Consider the following 13,603-nt stretch of genomic DNA (forward strand, 5'->3'; position numbering starts at 1 on the left):
CAGTGTTGGACCTTAGTCTAAAAAGACTTTCCAGTTTCATTGAAAAAATTGCAACAAGCAGAGGAAGGGATAAAAAAAATCAAACAAACAAAAAAACCGAGTGGTACTGTGGTACGTACTTCAAGAATCCACTGGCGCTCAGTCCCTGCTGCTACTTGTCAGTGTTTGCTGAATGGGACTGCAGCTATGATGTGACATTAATGGGACCTTTTCACTGTAGGACATCATTAGCTTCAGCAGTACACCATTGAGGTCAATGATTGACTGCAACAGTGATATGTTGTTGATATCACCACCACAGTCCTATATACAAATTCTAGCAGTGAGCAGCAAAGACTTACCCTGTCCCTGTCCGCGGCCGGTTTTTTTCAAACTAAACTAGACATTCCCTTTAAGATCAGCCTATATAACACCGTCTTTAAAAAAAGCCGCCTCTGTTGATTATACAAACTCAATGTTGACACTAAAAGAATACCAGTCTGTAGCTGAGTATGGACATAAGATAAAAGTAAGCTTGCGTTCACATCTGTGTTTGGCTCTCTGCACGAAACTGTCTGAAAATCCTCAAAAACTGATATCAATGGGTTGTAAAAACCATCGGTTAGGATAAGGCCCAACGGGCGCTAAAGGGCTGCAGGAACATCCGCGGTGGGAACGCATCACGGTTCTTCCCACAGAGCTTTGAACAGTAAGTTCACTGAGTTTTCCTCCATGGACTTTCTGTTACCATTATATCTACAGGAAAGCCGACAGCGTTTCCGTAGATGTAATTAACATGCTGCGATTTCCACAACTGCACCGGTTTTGGAAATCATAGCGTGTCCGCGCTGCGGTTTTAAACATAAAGTGGGCATGGGATTCGCACAAATCCCATCCACTTTGCAGTTACCGAATAACACCGCAAATTTTCTGCTGCAAGCGTCCCAAGCGAACCCCCAAACAGAAAACCGAACGCAGATGTGAAGCCTTAAAGGGGTTGTCCCACGTCGCATACTCACCAGTCTTCGTTGTTGCAAAATATTCTGTCTTCCAGCTTTGTTGTGTCATTGGTGGGCGGGGTCACATATGCAAAGCCAAGCGGCGAGATGCCGCTGGCCCTGCGTGCGCGCTCATAAACCAGTCTAGCCTTCACAATGCATACAGACCCGACATCCGCCTCTCTCTATTACAGCAGGTGCCGGTCTGTATTCACATTGTGAAGGCTAGACTGGTGTATGAGCGTGCACGCAGGTCCAGCGGCATCTCGCCGCTTGTCTTATGAATATGTGACCCGGCATCCGCTGTAATAGAGAGGCGGATGCCGGGAAGTGTAGACGCCGGCACAGACGCCAGCAGCATCGCTATGCTCCTGCCCTGCATGAAGCCAGCAGTGGCAGAAGCAATGCTGTTATTCCGCTCCTGCCGCTGCTGGCTTCATGCAGGGCAGAAGCATAGCGATGTTGCTGGCATCTGTGCTGGCGTCTAATCGTCCCCGGCATCCGCCTCTCTATTACAGCGGATGCCGGGTCTGTATTGGCGGCCACTTCCCCCCAAAGGGTAAACTACCCCCCCCCCCCCACTCCAGGCTCGCTCCCGTGCACTTAGTCCCTCCTCCCCCCCCCTCAGAGCAGCAGATACATCACTTGACTTATGACCAGATAAGTCAAGGGATGTGTCCCAAAAAAATGAATAAAGAGATATAGTGGACAAACAAAGCAGTTTTGCTGAAGCAATGTATTTAGGAAAAGTCTTACATTCACATTAACAAGCAGTATAGCTAGGATCCTTGTGATGGGACAACCCCTTTAACCATCCAAGAGATCTCTTGCAGTCTGTTGCCAATGGGAACTACAGTCTAGGATTTTTCATTTGATAATCTGAATAGTGACCAAACATTGCAAGGATTAGAAGCCAATGTAAATGAAACAGTATGTGACGCAGGACCCATCTATGGGAGGAAATGCTGTGTTGTACCACACTGACAGTGCAGGCATTGCTGGAAGATTCCACAGCTGAAGGTGTGAGGTATGAGAATGGCAGGCTCGGGGATCCCGGGCATCTCTATGCACAGCCAGAGGTGTGAGGGCAGGATGCCGAGTGACTAAGGCACAGGGGGAGGGGCGCACTCGGACAGTCCTCAGCAGGAGGGAACGTGAGGGACGTGCAGAGAGCAGCGGCAGCCCCGACCCCCTCCTGTGACCCAGAGACCCTGCCCATCCTCCCCTCCGGCCGCTCACTGTACCTCTCCTCGGCCATTATCATGCAGATCATGCCCTCTATAGATAGGGAGCACATGGGGGATGGATGCAATCATTTACTGTATGGAGGGCTCTGAAAGAATAAAAGACACCTGTATGACATGTACAGTATAACCACATAATATGGTAGTGGTCTCCGAGGAACTCCTTACACTCATATAGCCAGAAGTGGGATCTCTGACATGTTACTGTATATGAAAACTTAATTATAAGGGTCTACCACCCCTCCCCACATCTGGTCTCCAGTATACACCACCTGATCCCCAGTATACACCTTCTGATCCCCAATATGCACCTGCTGATTTCCAGTATACACCTCCTGATCCCCAGTATACACCTTCTGATCCCCAGTATATACCCCCTGATCCCCAGTATACACCCCCTGATCCCCAGTATACACCATCTGATTTCCAGTATACACCTCCTGTTCTCCAGTATGCACCTCCTGATCCCCAGTATGCACCTCCTGACCCCCAGTATACACCTCCTGATCCCCAGTATATACCTCATGATCCCCAGTATACACCTTCTGATCACCAGTATACACCATCTGATTTCCAGTATACACCTCCTGATCCCCAGTATATACCTCATGATCCCCAGTATATACCTCCTGATCCCCAGTATACACCTCCTGATCCCCGTTATATGCTTCCTGATCCCCAGTATACATCTCCTGTTCTCCAGCTATTATAAGACACATGTCAATGGAGCAGCATTTTTCACATTAATAGTTCAACCTCCATATAATAATAATAATATAATAATAAACTTTTTTTTATATAGTGCCAACATATTCCACAGCACTTTATAAATCAGAGGACACATGAACAGACAATATGAGACATTATAATGTTAAAAAGTAAACATATCAAACAATAGGAGTGAGGGCCCTTGCTCACATGAGCTTACATTCTATGAGCAGGTAGGGGGACACAAGGGTCAGGGTCAGAGGGCTTGTTTGATACAATAGTCCAGCCATGTTTTAATAAAAAAGGTTGTGTAACTGAAACAGATACTAAGTGCCAGGACTGCAGTGTAACTTCTAGATGGAGAGGAAATGAAACTTGTGCTGCAATGTTAGCTATGAGCTACTTGAGAAGATTCAGCTTGTTAGGGGTTAACCTGTACGTGCCGCCGCTGCCAGCGTCGTCTTATGTTCGGCTGTGCGGGCACTAGGTGGCAGTGCTGAGCAGCAGGTGAGAGGGGTGGGAATCTTGCAGTGACGTCAAGGGTGTCACGTTGCTTTTTGCCGGCCGGGGTTTTTTACAGCCCGCAGAGATTGGGATTCGTTCAGATCAGAAAGGAGAAGCGGTAGAGCATCAGCTACATCGCCATCACTCGGCACAAGAGTCAGCCGCCTCAGCGTTCTCTCTCCGGATTACCCTTCCTCTTTGTACCGTGTGCTCGGTGCCATGTCTGCTCCCTAGTTCCCCGGGCGTTGCTGGATTATCTAGGCGAGCACCTTACTGGAGACATAGATCTGAGTGACACCTGCACGCTACCCGCTGCTATGCCTATGGAGCTTATGCAGAACAGGATCAAGAAGATCTGGCTGCCCAGGGACGAGATCCCCGAGGTGCCCATCAATGGTAAGGTGCCGGGGATGCTGCACGTGTGATGGGGGGCGGTCCTGATGTCGGCAGCTTGGTGTGTGGGGGATCCCTGGCGGCTCATACACGGCGGGCGTTGTGCTGCACATTGCTGACTACATTACTAGTGACCATACTGGTGCCTGCTTGTGCCCTTTATTTGCCCAAGATCCCAGTGTGCATGGCATAAGAGGAGGCTGACTGATCTGGCACTAGGGGCTTCCTCCCTGTGGGGAGGGGGATGTGAGCATCATTGCTGCCATCAGCTGATGACTCAGGCATTCCTGCCCGTGCTCTGGAGGAGGATGAGGAGCTTTCCTACTAAACCTATTGTGTCCTGCAGCACGATTACTCATCCATTCATGTGGCACGCTGCGGTACCGGTTGTATAATGGGAACAGGCTTCACTGCGCTTAAAATAGGAAGTGTTTTGCTTAGGCAAATGCATGTGAGCAGCCAGGCAGCCTTCTTTTCCAGTATTCCTCCTCCTGATCTATGGGTATTGCTTTATAATGCTTTCCATGGGATGTAATGGTGGATAGGAGCGAACAGGTGCTTTAAACCAGGCTGGACAAATCCTAGTAGTTAGTAGCCAACGTGCCCAGACATTAGGAACCGCCATCAAACATTTTAAGATATTTGCCAGCCCACTAAATAAACATGATCCATTTTTATAAAAAGATGATTAACTTTGTATTTAATTTTACATTGCACCAAAGCTCTTATTCACATGTACATGTGGTGTCTGCATTTGTTCTGGACACATGCGTACCCATTCATTTCAATATGTTTATTCAGGCACCTGCGGATTTTTTTTTTTTTTTTTTTTTTTGCACAGAGGCACAGCTTTTTTTTTTTTTTTCTTCTCTCTAATGCATCACCCCAATCCTGCATCATCCTTTTTATGGGACCCAGACAAGTACAAAGTATAGAAAATGAAACAAAAAAGAAAGTTGATTTGCTTTCTACAAACGTGAAAATCAGATCAACCATGAACAGCATGCTATCTCACACGTCTGAGGATTCAGACCAATGAGTAAGGTCTTCCTAAAAGCTTGTTATGAACAGAGCTGTGGAATTGGTACATCCAACTCCTTCATAAATGGTTATTATCCATTGCTTGAGTGTCATCTACCACTCAATCTGTAGTTAGGGGCAGTTGTCTACAGAGGAGAGAAAAACCTCAACAGGAGAATAAACACCCCTAAAGCCCCTTTCAGCTAATTTGCATATGAATACAATTCTGATACTTGTAAAATTGGAGCTGCAATGCAGAAAAAGAAAGGCATACTTGGAAAGTGAAGCACTCACCCAACAGTGTACTGTCATTAGTTTAATAATATTTTTCTCCCTTTAGTCATTTTATTTTGAAGTCTGAGTTGGTAACATTTTTCTGACTCCACTTAAAATTGGTCCATACTCCACAGTCCCAGTTATAAGGTCAAGAACTTCATTCATAGTTCTGCTGGCTTCAGAGCTGTAATTTAGGAGCTAAGCTCTTAGGGTTTGGTTTGATGACTGCTTCCAATGGTGCCAGTAAAATTTTTGACTTCAGCTCTGTGTTCTAATACAGGATGTCATTTAACTTGGCATCTGTGCTATGAAATGCAATATACCAGTATATGGCTATGCATAATATTATTCATCAGGTTGTTGAGAAATGCCCCATATATTGTCAGATTGCTCTCACATTGAAAGTAAAAATGAGTGACCAGTTTCCAGAAGATCCCTTCCAAAAGGTGACGCTGTAAGCAAATTCTTCTTTTTCACTGTTGCAGTATTTGCATATTCCTTACCCAGAGTTCCTAGCAGGGCATGCATGCTCTAATAAGTCCTCTGTACATCACTCCCTCATTAAAGACAGGAATATGGGGATAATGACACTCCATAAGGAGAGACCACCTATTAGGTGTGTGGAGACTTATACAGCCATAGTCTCTCCACTGCAAGGGATCATGGGAAACACTTCAGTTTCCAGATACACAGGAGGTCTGGAAATATCAAAATTTACTGCAAAAAATTTGTGGAGCAAGTTCTGATAAGGTCAGCTTCACACACAGTGTTTTTTTTGTTTGTTTTTTTGTGCAGCCAGATGTTGCTTCCATTTCTATAGTAAAATACTAAACCACTAAGAACAATATAGCAGACTCTTGATAGAGCACAAGAATTCTGGCTTGTAATGTGCCAGAAAATTGGTGCAGGTATTACTGGTATATTGTTCTGTGAAAGTCTTAGGGTGGCGAGACAGTTTCCTAATCCTGCATCACATGTCATTGAATGATGTCGGATAAGGCAGGTAGACGTGATGTCCGGATTATAGAGCTAAAAGAAGTTTACTCTGTGCCCTCTGCAGAGGGTTATTTAAGATTAACATTCATCCCTCTAACTAACTTTCCAATGAGATTGGATTTCCGGCTTTGATCTGAACACTTTTGGTTAATTCTGGTTTATATTTTGCTGTATAATCTCTGGTTTATTAAATGCCTTTTTCTAAAAATAATCTCTATGGGTTACTGCCCTAGATTTGTCGGAGTTTTCTGTTTCCCTGCCCAGTCCTTCACATGCTGTAGTGACTTCTGTTTTCTTCATGCTCCATTAACCCTGGCTTTCCCAGCCTGCGTAGTTTACCTGTATAAATTGCCTTGTCAGATATTTCTCCCCTGTCCACCCCTCTACTATCCTCGTGACTGAGCGTGCCAGCTTGTTCTGTTTGTTGCAGCCCTTTCTTTCTATTTGAAAAGCAGAGGAAGCTGGAGGTATTGGACAGTCATTCCACTGCCAGTCTCTTCTGGTTTTGCTAGAGACAAGTCAATTTTAGCATGTCCTAGGCATATAAACAATCATGTGGTCACCAGTGTTTATCATAACCATAGAATTGGCATATAGAATTGTCATACGAATTTTTTTTCCCATTGGGATCTCCTATCATGTAGTACTTGTTTAGATATTGTTCCATGGCCACTATGGTCTATTTCCAAGGCATTGTTAGTGGGCGGGTTCCCAAAATCCCTTCATTTGGTGAGCCAAGGAACCTCAGTTCAACACTTCTTGTGACCTGTTGAAATGGAAGACTATCATGCAGTCATGTGCCAGGCTTTGGTGTCTGGATTATCACAGGCTGGATTAAATACATTTAATTGTAGAAGGGATGTGTATCGTCAAGGGGCAATGGCTAGTTTGGAATTGGCCTGGAGTGATAAGACATTGACAGCCGTGTCCCTTGGGGCAGAGAAGTAAGGCATAGAAGAGAGTTTGTAAAAATACGATGGCAGTGAGTCAGTAGATGATCTCTAATTCGCAAATGAATGATCACTGATACAAAAGTAGGGATTATAGGTGGTTCATGGTTCTTATTAGCAGATACCATCATCATTAGCTTTACTTCTTGTATCTAATGTACTTTTTTGGAATGTTTAGAATTTTATTTTATTCCTTTTGAATCGGTTATGGCCTTTAGTTCTGTATATTATTAGAGTCTATTGGTTCCTGCTGGATGGAGGTGGAGTCTAATGTCCAGTATCTTATAATCGGATTACATGGTAATGACGCATATTAATATATATGGTGACCTTCATGAGGCAGTGTAAGCAATAGCATTCATTTCAGCACGCTGCTTCTGCTACTTATCATCTCATTATGATGACTCTTAAGAAACGTGAGTCCGCTGCATATTTTCAGTCATATTTAGCTCTTTTTAGATGGGGTGCCTTTAAATGTAGGTAAGATCTAGTTTTTGTTGAATGTTGTAATGTATTAGCATTATTGATGAACATTTTTGGTTTGCACTTGCAGCTGGGGAAGGGGGGTTTGTCATGCATTGGTTGCATTGTGTGAACTACACAAAAGTTGTGATGTCCTTGTTTGAAGTTGGGTGGGTCCAGGACATTTGCATTTGGAAACTGCTATACATTTGCCTTGAGTGCTGGGTGGGAACTATACTGTATCTAGCTGGAGGCATCTCATCAGCACACAAAAGGAAGCACAAAAGGGTCACATCCTCAAGGGATTCCACATGTCCTTGGAGCTCTAGTAGTTATTTATTTAACACCAGTCCACTCTACCAATAGTCAATATTTACTCATTGCTATCTTTGTAAAAGATAATAAAAAATAAGACTGAGCTCATATTCCTTGGAAGAATGTGAAACTGTAAGGTATACAACATTCTATAAAGGTGGGCACTTTCCCTGCCCCGTTGCCCTCTCACGTTTGAATATTCCAAATGTGTTTGGAATGTTGATCCATGCCAAGTTCCTGGCACAGAATAGACAGTATGTGCTGTCTGGTTTAAGCCAATGATCTAACCCAATAGCTGTGTCAATAGTTCTCATGTTTCTTTTATATCCTGCATGCAGATTAGTCAGCACAGACATAGTTCATTGTCTTGCTGGATAAATATCAGATCTCCGTTTAGGCTCATATGCATAGTATCTGCAGACTGCAAATAGTTCTAGACCATTTGGGAATATTTCACTTACAAAAAACGTTGGTCTTCATTTGCTTTTCACCTTCTCCAGTAGGTGGACCCCAACTTGCGAATTCTCCTACTGTCATTGTAATGGTGGGGCTGCCAGCTCGTGGAAAGACGTATATTTCCAAGAAACTGACTCGTTACCTCAACTGGAGTGGAGTTCCTACAAAAGGTAAGTTAAAGACATCTTTTCTTACCACCTTCAAGCCTTTAGACCAGAGGTAGGACACCTTCAGCACTCCAGCTGTTGTAAAACTGCAACTCCCAGCATGCATACTTGCTCTACTGTTCTTGGAACTCCTATGGAAGTGAATGGAGCATGCTGGGAGTTGTAGTTTCACATCAGATGGAGTGCTGAAGGTTGCTGAACCCTGCTTTAGCCCATACATGTTTGGGGGGATGCCTTGTTTAAGTTATTGTAATCTCATTTTAATATAATGGTATAAGCTGTCTAGAGACTTGTATAGACCTTTTCCCTATTTCTGACCCTTTATCTTCTTTGTCTAGACTAACTAATTGATTAATAAGCCTTTCTCATTTTGGTAATAGACTTGTGTATGTTGTTGGAGTTCTCTACTGCAGACTTGAGTGTTGTCCTTATTTATTTGACAGTGTTTAATGTTGGCGAGTACAGACGAGAAGCTGTGAAGGATTTTAGCTCCTTTGACTTCTTTCGTTCAGATAACCAGGAAGCCATGAAAGTCAGAAGGTTGGTTGGTCCATATAAATCCATTGTCTTTGAGTAGTCTTTTTTACAGTTTTGAACTAAAGTTTTAGAAGTATCTTACCTTAGCTGTATGTGCAATTTTTCTAAAAATGGTTCCTAAAAGTCTGCGGACATTGGCTTTTAGTGCGCAGTTCCAGTGTTTATATGGTTATTCTTTCTATTTTTCCTTTAGACAATGTGCCTTAGCTGCTTTAGCAGACGTGAAGTCGTACTTAACTGAGGAAGGTGGACAGATTGCTGTAAGTGTCCTTCATTTCATGGCATTTGGCTTCATGTTTGAGAAACCTTTTGATTCTTATAGCTTTACCTTTTTGTGTCTTGTAGGTTTTTGATGCCACAAATACAACAAGAGACAGAAGAGCACTGATTATTGACTTTGCCAAAGAAAATGACTTCAAGGTTAGTTGTCAGAAAAATAGCGTCCTCCTCCAAAATATGAAACTAATCTTCAGCCACATGCAATGCACTGAAATTACAACTTATTTATTTATAGAGCACCATTATTTCCATGATGCTGCTGTACATTTAAGGTTTTACATACAATACACAAAACAAGGACAATACTAACAGTGTCCACTGGAATGATGGAACCCTTACAATCTAATAGCATGCCATACAAAAAACAAAACTGTAGATGGCATATTGGCATTTATTTGTGACGGTACACAATATCACTTTGCTAATGTTTTATATCGCCATAGCTTTACAACATTTATAAATCTTGATGTTTTTGATCCAATAGCTGCGTTATGGTGAAACTGATAGATCTGTATCACTAAATTATTATTATTTATTTATTTTTTTTAGGTGTTCTTCATTGAATCTATATGTGATGATCCGTCAGTTATTGCCAGCAATGTTATGGTAAGTGTCACTTAGAAATATACTCTGATATTTAACCAGTTTTGATCCAAGGTCACTATTTATCCTGTATCTAGCTGTTAAGATGCTCATATTGATCAGGCTAAGTTCATTTAGCGCTTGGTCTTTTTCGTGTGGTAACCTGGTGGACCAATTATAGTCTAAGGGTTCTGCAGGTTTCGGAGGGTAACCGCTTTTATAAGCAGATTAGTTTTCCGTTCAGGTGGTCTGCTTGATGGAAACTTGAACGCTAGCATGAACTTACAGCCATATTAACATTTGTGGAACTTGCAGATTTCAGCAGGGCTGGCCAACTTTTTGTTAGTTGAGATGAGCTTTTTACTCCCTTCCCCACTAGGAACACACATACACACACTCAGCTGAGGAGGGGGGAGGATTTTGAAAGGAAAAGCTATTGGTCTATCTATGGACACTTTTATTTATTTTATTTTTTTTTTCTCATAGCAGTCAAGGCTTCAAAGGGTCAGAAGTCATTGCCTTTAAATATCTTGGTTTGTTTGCAGGAAGTTAAATTGTCCAGCCCAGACTACAAAGGGTGTTCATCAAAAGAAGCTCTGGATGACTTCATGAAAAGAATAAACTGTTACAAGAACATGTATGAGCCTCTTGATCCAGACAATCATGACAGGTAGCGTTTGGGTCCTGCCCAGGCTTTTATTACTATAAGTTTACAAATAAATTTGCTTCTTAGTCTTTTTAGACAGTGATGTAATGTAAGATGTAACTTCCGTAGATATGCTAGTCTTTGTAATTGAAGATCTATAATATTTCATGAAGACCCTATCTCATGTCCCTTTCTTCTCTACAGAGATCTATCTATGATCATTGTCATTGATGTTGGTCGAAGATTTTTGGTAAACAGAGTCCAGGATCACATTCAGAGCAAGATAGTTTACTATCTCATGAATATTCACGTCCAGCCCCGCTGTATTTACTTATGCAGAGCTGGTGAAAGTGAGAGCAATCTCAAGGGAAAAATTGGTGGAGATTCTGGTTTATCACAACGGGGTAAAAAGGTAATGCACATTAAAGCGATGATGAACTCCTATTCTAAACAGTTGTGTTCTTCACTTTACATTCTGGATCATGACTACAGTTGTAGGATCATGACAACAGAAAATGCTGCGTTTGTGCAACGTGGGGCCCTTAGCCTAAAGGGTTTTTTCTAAGAACAACACTAACACCCTATCCACAGGATAGAGAGTAATTGATTGCTGAGGGTCCCACTGTTGAGACCCCCATGATTATAAGAATTAGGATCTTCAAATTTCTTTAGTGAAAGGAGCGGTAGTATTTGTGTGACCACCACTCTGTTCACTTTTGTAGAACTGAAATAGCCATAGTTGGCTATTTTTTGTCCCATAGATGTGAATGGAACAGCGGTCATGCTTGCACACTACCTATCCAAGGTTCTTATGAGCAGTGGGGGTCCCATTGGCAATAATAAGGGAGGGAGTAGATAGTGTTTGTGGGGGTGATTTTTATTTATTTGATTCTTTATTTTCTAAATTCAGTTAATTTTCATTATTCTTTTATGTCAGTTTTCAGTTGCCCTAAAGAAATACATTGAGGATCAGAATTTAAAGGAGTTGAAAGTGTGGACAAGTCAGCTGAAGAGGACTATTCAGACCGCTGAAGCAATGAAAGTACCCTATGAGCAGTGGAAGGCTTTAAATGAGCTTGATGCGGTAAGTTACTATCATGACATTGTTGTACTTACGCTGTTCTCTACCTTTTATAACATCCTGTAAATTTTTGTACTTTTATTGCAAATTTATAAAGAAAGTCAAAGCGTATAATGCTGATAATTCTTTTTATTGAACAGGGTGTTTGTGAAGAAAAGACTTATGAAGAGATAAAAGAACAGTTTCCGGAGGAATATGCGTTACGTGCTCAGGATAAATATCACTATCGCTACCCGTCTGGAGAGGTGAGTTCTAGTATTGATGTAGTTGTCAACCTCACTATATGACAATACTGATTGTTGGATGTTGCAGAATTTAACACTTCATTTTTGTTGTTGTTGTAGTCATACCAAGATCTAGTGCAGCGTCTGGAACCTGTCATCATGGAGCTGGAGAGACAAGGGAATGTCTTAGTAATTTGTCATCAGGCTGTTATGAGGTGTCTCCTGTCTTATTTTCTGGATAAATCTGCTGGTATGTATACATATATTATATACAGAATATACACCCTATACTATGTTCATTAAAGATTTGATGCTATTTTGTACATAATCTTAACCCTTGTGATCTTTTTCCTACTTTCTAGATGAAATGCCATATCTCAGGTGTCCTCTGCATTCAATGTTGAAATTGACTCCGGTTGCATATGGTAAGTGTCTTTCATTGTGTGTAGTTCTTTATTGCATGCATTAGCTTGAAGAAGTATGCAGAGGGTTGTGTGACCAATTACAGATCAGGACTGATGTAGCGAAAGCTGTTGACCAGTAATGCCATATAACTGTACTGTCTTGTATATTTAACATAAGTGATATATGAAGAAAATGACTGTTGTGATTTTCATTAACACTGCTTATATTTTTAGGATGCCATGTTGAGACGGTCACGTTCAGCATAGATGCTGTTAATACCCATGTGGACAGACCAGAGGTGAGTGATTAAATACTACCTTTTATGTACTGAAAATATCTTTAATAAAAATTACAGTTGATTAAAGAAACCAAAAAAATACCCCAAACCCTACCTTTTAGAAATGAGTGTTGGGAATACAAATGCTATTGTTTGCTTGCAGCCACCATATAAACTCATTCTTGTTTGACTTTTGTTCCTGTAACTTTTTGCAGAACTTAATGGAAAGGTAACTTTTTGATTAATCATATGTGCCTTCTCACATTCTGCAGGATTGTAAGAAAGGTCTTCCTCCTCCATTGATGAGGCGCAATAGTGTCACCCCTCTAGCAAGTCCAGAACCAACCAAAAAAGCACGCATCAACAGCTTAGATGATCTTGGTTCAGCCCTGTCCGGTTGTGCATCTCAGGAGCCACCTACTGTACAAGCTACGCAGGTACTTTATAATGTCTTCAAGTCGCTGTACAGTCTTATAATCATGGTACTCTTAATAGACTGAGTCACACGTGGGGTAGAATACACTTAGAAATTTGTAGACCTGCTCCTTCTTTCTGCCTTCTTTTAATGTTTTCTGCAACTACTTCTGACTTTTGATCTGTCCATTTTCCCCTTACAGCCTTTGCTAGGGAAGGCTTGCCTGTAAGTATTTACTTCTTACCTTCTTCTTTCATTGTTCTTTGCCATTTAGTTAACATGTTTTCAAGTTCAGCAATATTCACTAACCTGCTGGATTGAATCCCATTGCCCGTCTACCTGTTAGGCCAATAGTATGTTGTCTATGTGTTTTGTTATCAGCTGAAGTAGGTGCTGTTACAAGTCTGTCACATTCCTGATTTATTTATTGATATTTAAAGAGTATCTTTCCCACCTCCAACAGCTTTTTACATCAATCGCTACTGCTCCACTGATTCCAGCACAGTTGGATTTTTTTACTCTTACCCCTGAATCATTCCTGAGCAATCAATGCTGTTAGTTTTGGTGCCTGAAATACTAGTTAGGCTCTGTAGTGTCAGGAGGGCGGTGTCAGGCAGGAGCTGCTAAGGGGTGTGATTCTGTGCTCTGACACTGGCTGCCTCTGATTGGAGCTCTGAATTGAGCCACCC

At 42.0% G+C, this 13,603-nt stretch overlaps 1 protein-coding gene across 6 annotated transcripts in view; it reads left to right on the forward strand.

Annotated features, from left to right (window-relative positions):
- PFKFB3 (6-phosphofructo-2-kinase/fructose-2,6-biphosphatase 3) overlaps positions 1-13,603 on the forward strand; it is a 54,929-nt gene that overhangs the window by 37,503 nt on the left and 3,823 nt on the right. The window contains exons 1-15 of one of the 6 annotated variants that reach the window (XM_075273951.1): positions 3,523-3,829; positions 8,346-8,471; positions 8,912-9,008; positions 9,199-9,265; positions 9,351-9,425; positions 9,834-9,890; positions 10,412-10,536; positions 10,717-10,924; positions 11,450-11,596; positions 11,734-11,838; positions 11,938-12,067; positions 12,180-12,242; positions 12,456-12,520; positions 12,772-12,936; positions 13,117-13,139. In XM_075273951.1, coding sequence (XP_075130052.1) covers positions 3,751-3,829; positions 8,346-8,471; positions 8,912-9,008; positions 9,199-9,265; positions 9,351-9,425; positions 9,834-9,890; positions 10,412-10,536; positions 10,717-10,924; positions 11,450-11,596; positions 11,734-11,838; positions 11,938-12,067; positions 12,180-12,242; positions 12,456-12,520; positions 12,772-12,936; positions 13,117-13,139 — 1,532 coding nt within the window. In that variant the 5' untranslated portion in view covers positions 3,523-3,750. Of the gene's footprint in view, positions 1-3,522; positions 3,830-7,380; positions 7,485-8,345; positions 8,472-8,663; positions 8,718-8,827; positions 9,009-9,198; positions 9,266-9,350; positions 9,426-9,833; positions 9,891-10,411; positions 10,537-10,716; positions 10,925-11,449; positions 11,597-11,733; positions 11,839-11,937; positions 12,068-12,179; positions 12,243-12,455; positions 12,521-12,771; positions 12,937-13,116; positions 13,140-13,603 lie in introns of those variants that run through there. The other 5 variants (XM_075273950.1, XM_075273952.1, XM_075273955.1 and 2 more) reach the window with 5 other exon arrangements.

Source organism: Leptodactylus fuscus, chromosome 5, assembly GCF_031893055.1.
Source record: "Leptodactylus fuscus isolate aLepFus1 chromosome 5, aLepFus1.hap2, whole genome shotgun sequence".
In the NCBI taxonomy this organism is placed as follows: Eukaryota; Metazoa; Chordata; class Amphibia; order Anura; family Leptodactylidae; genus Leptodactylus; species Leptodactylus fuscus.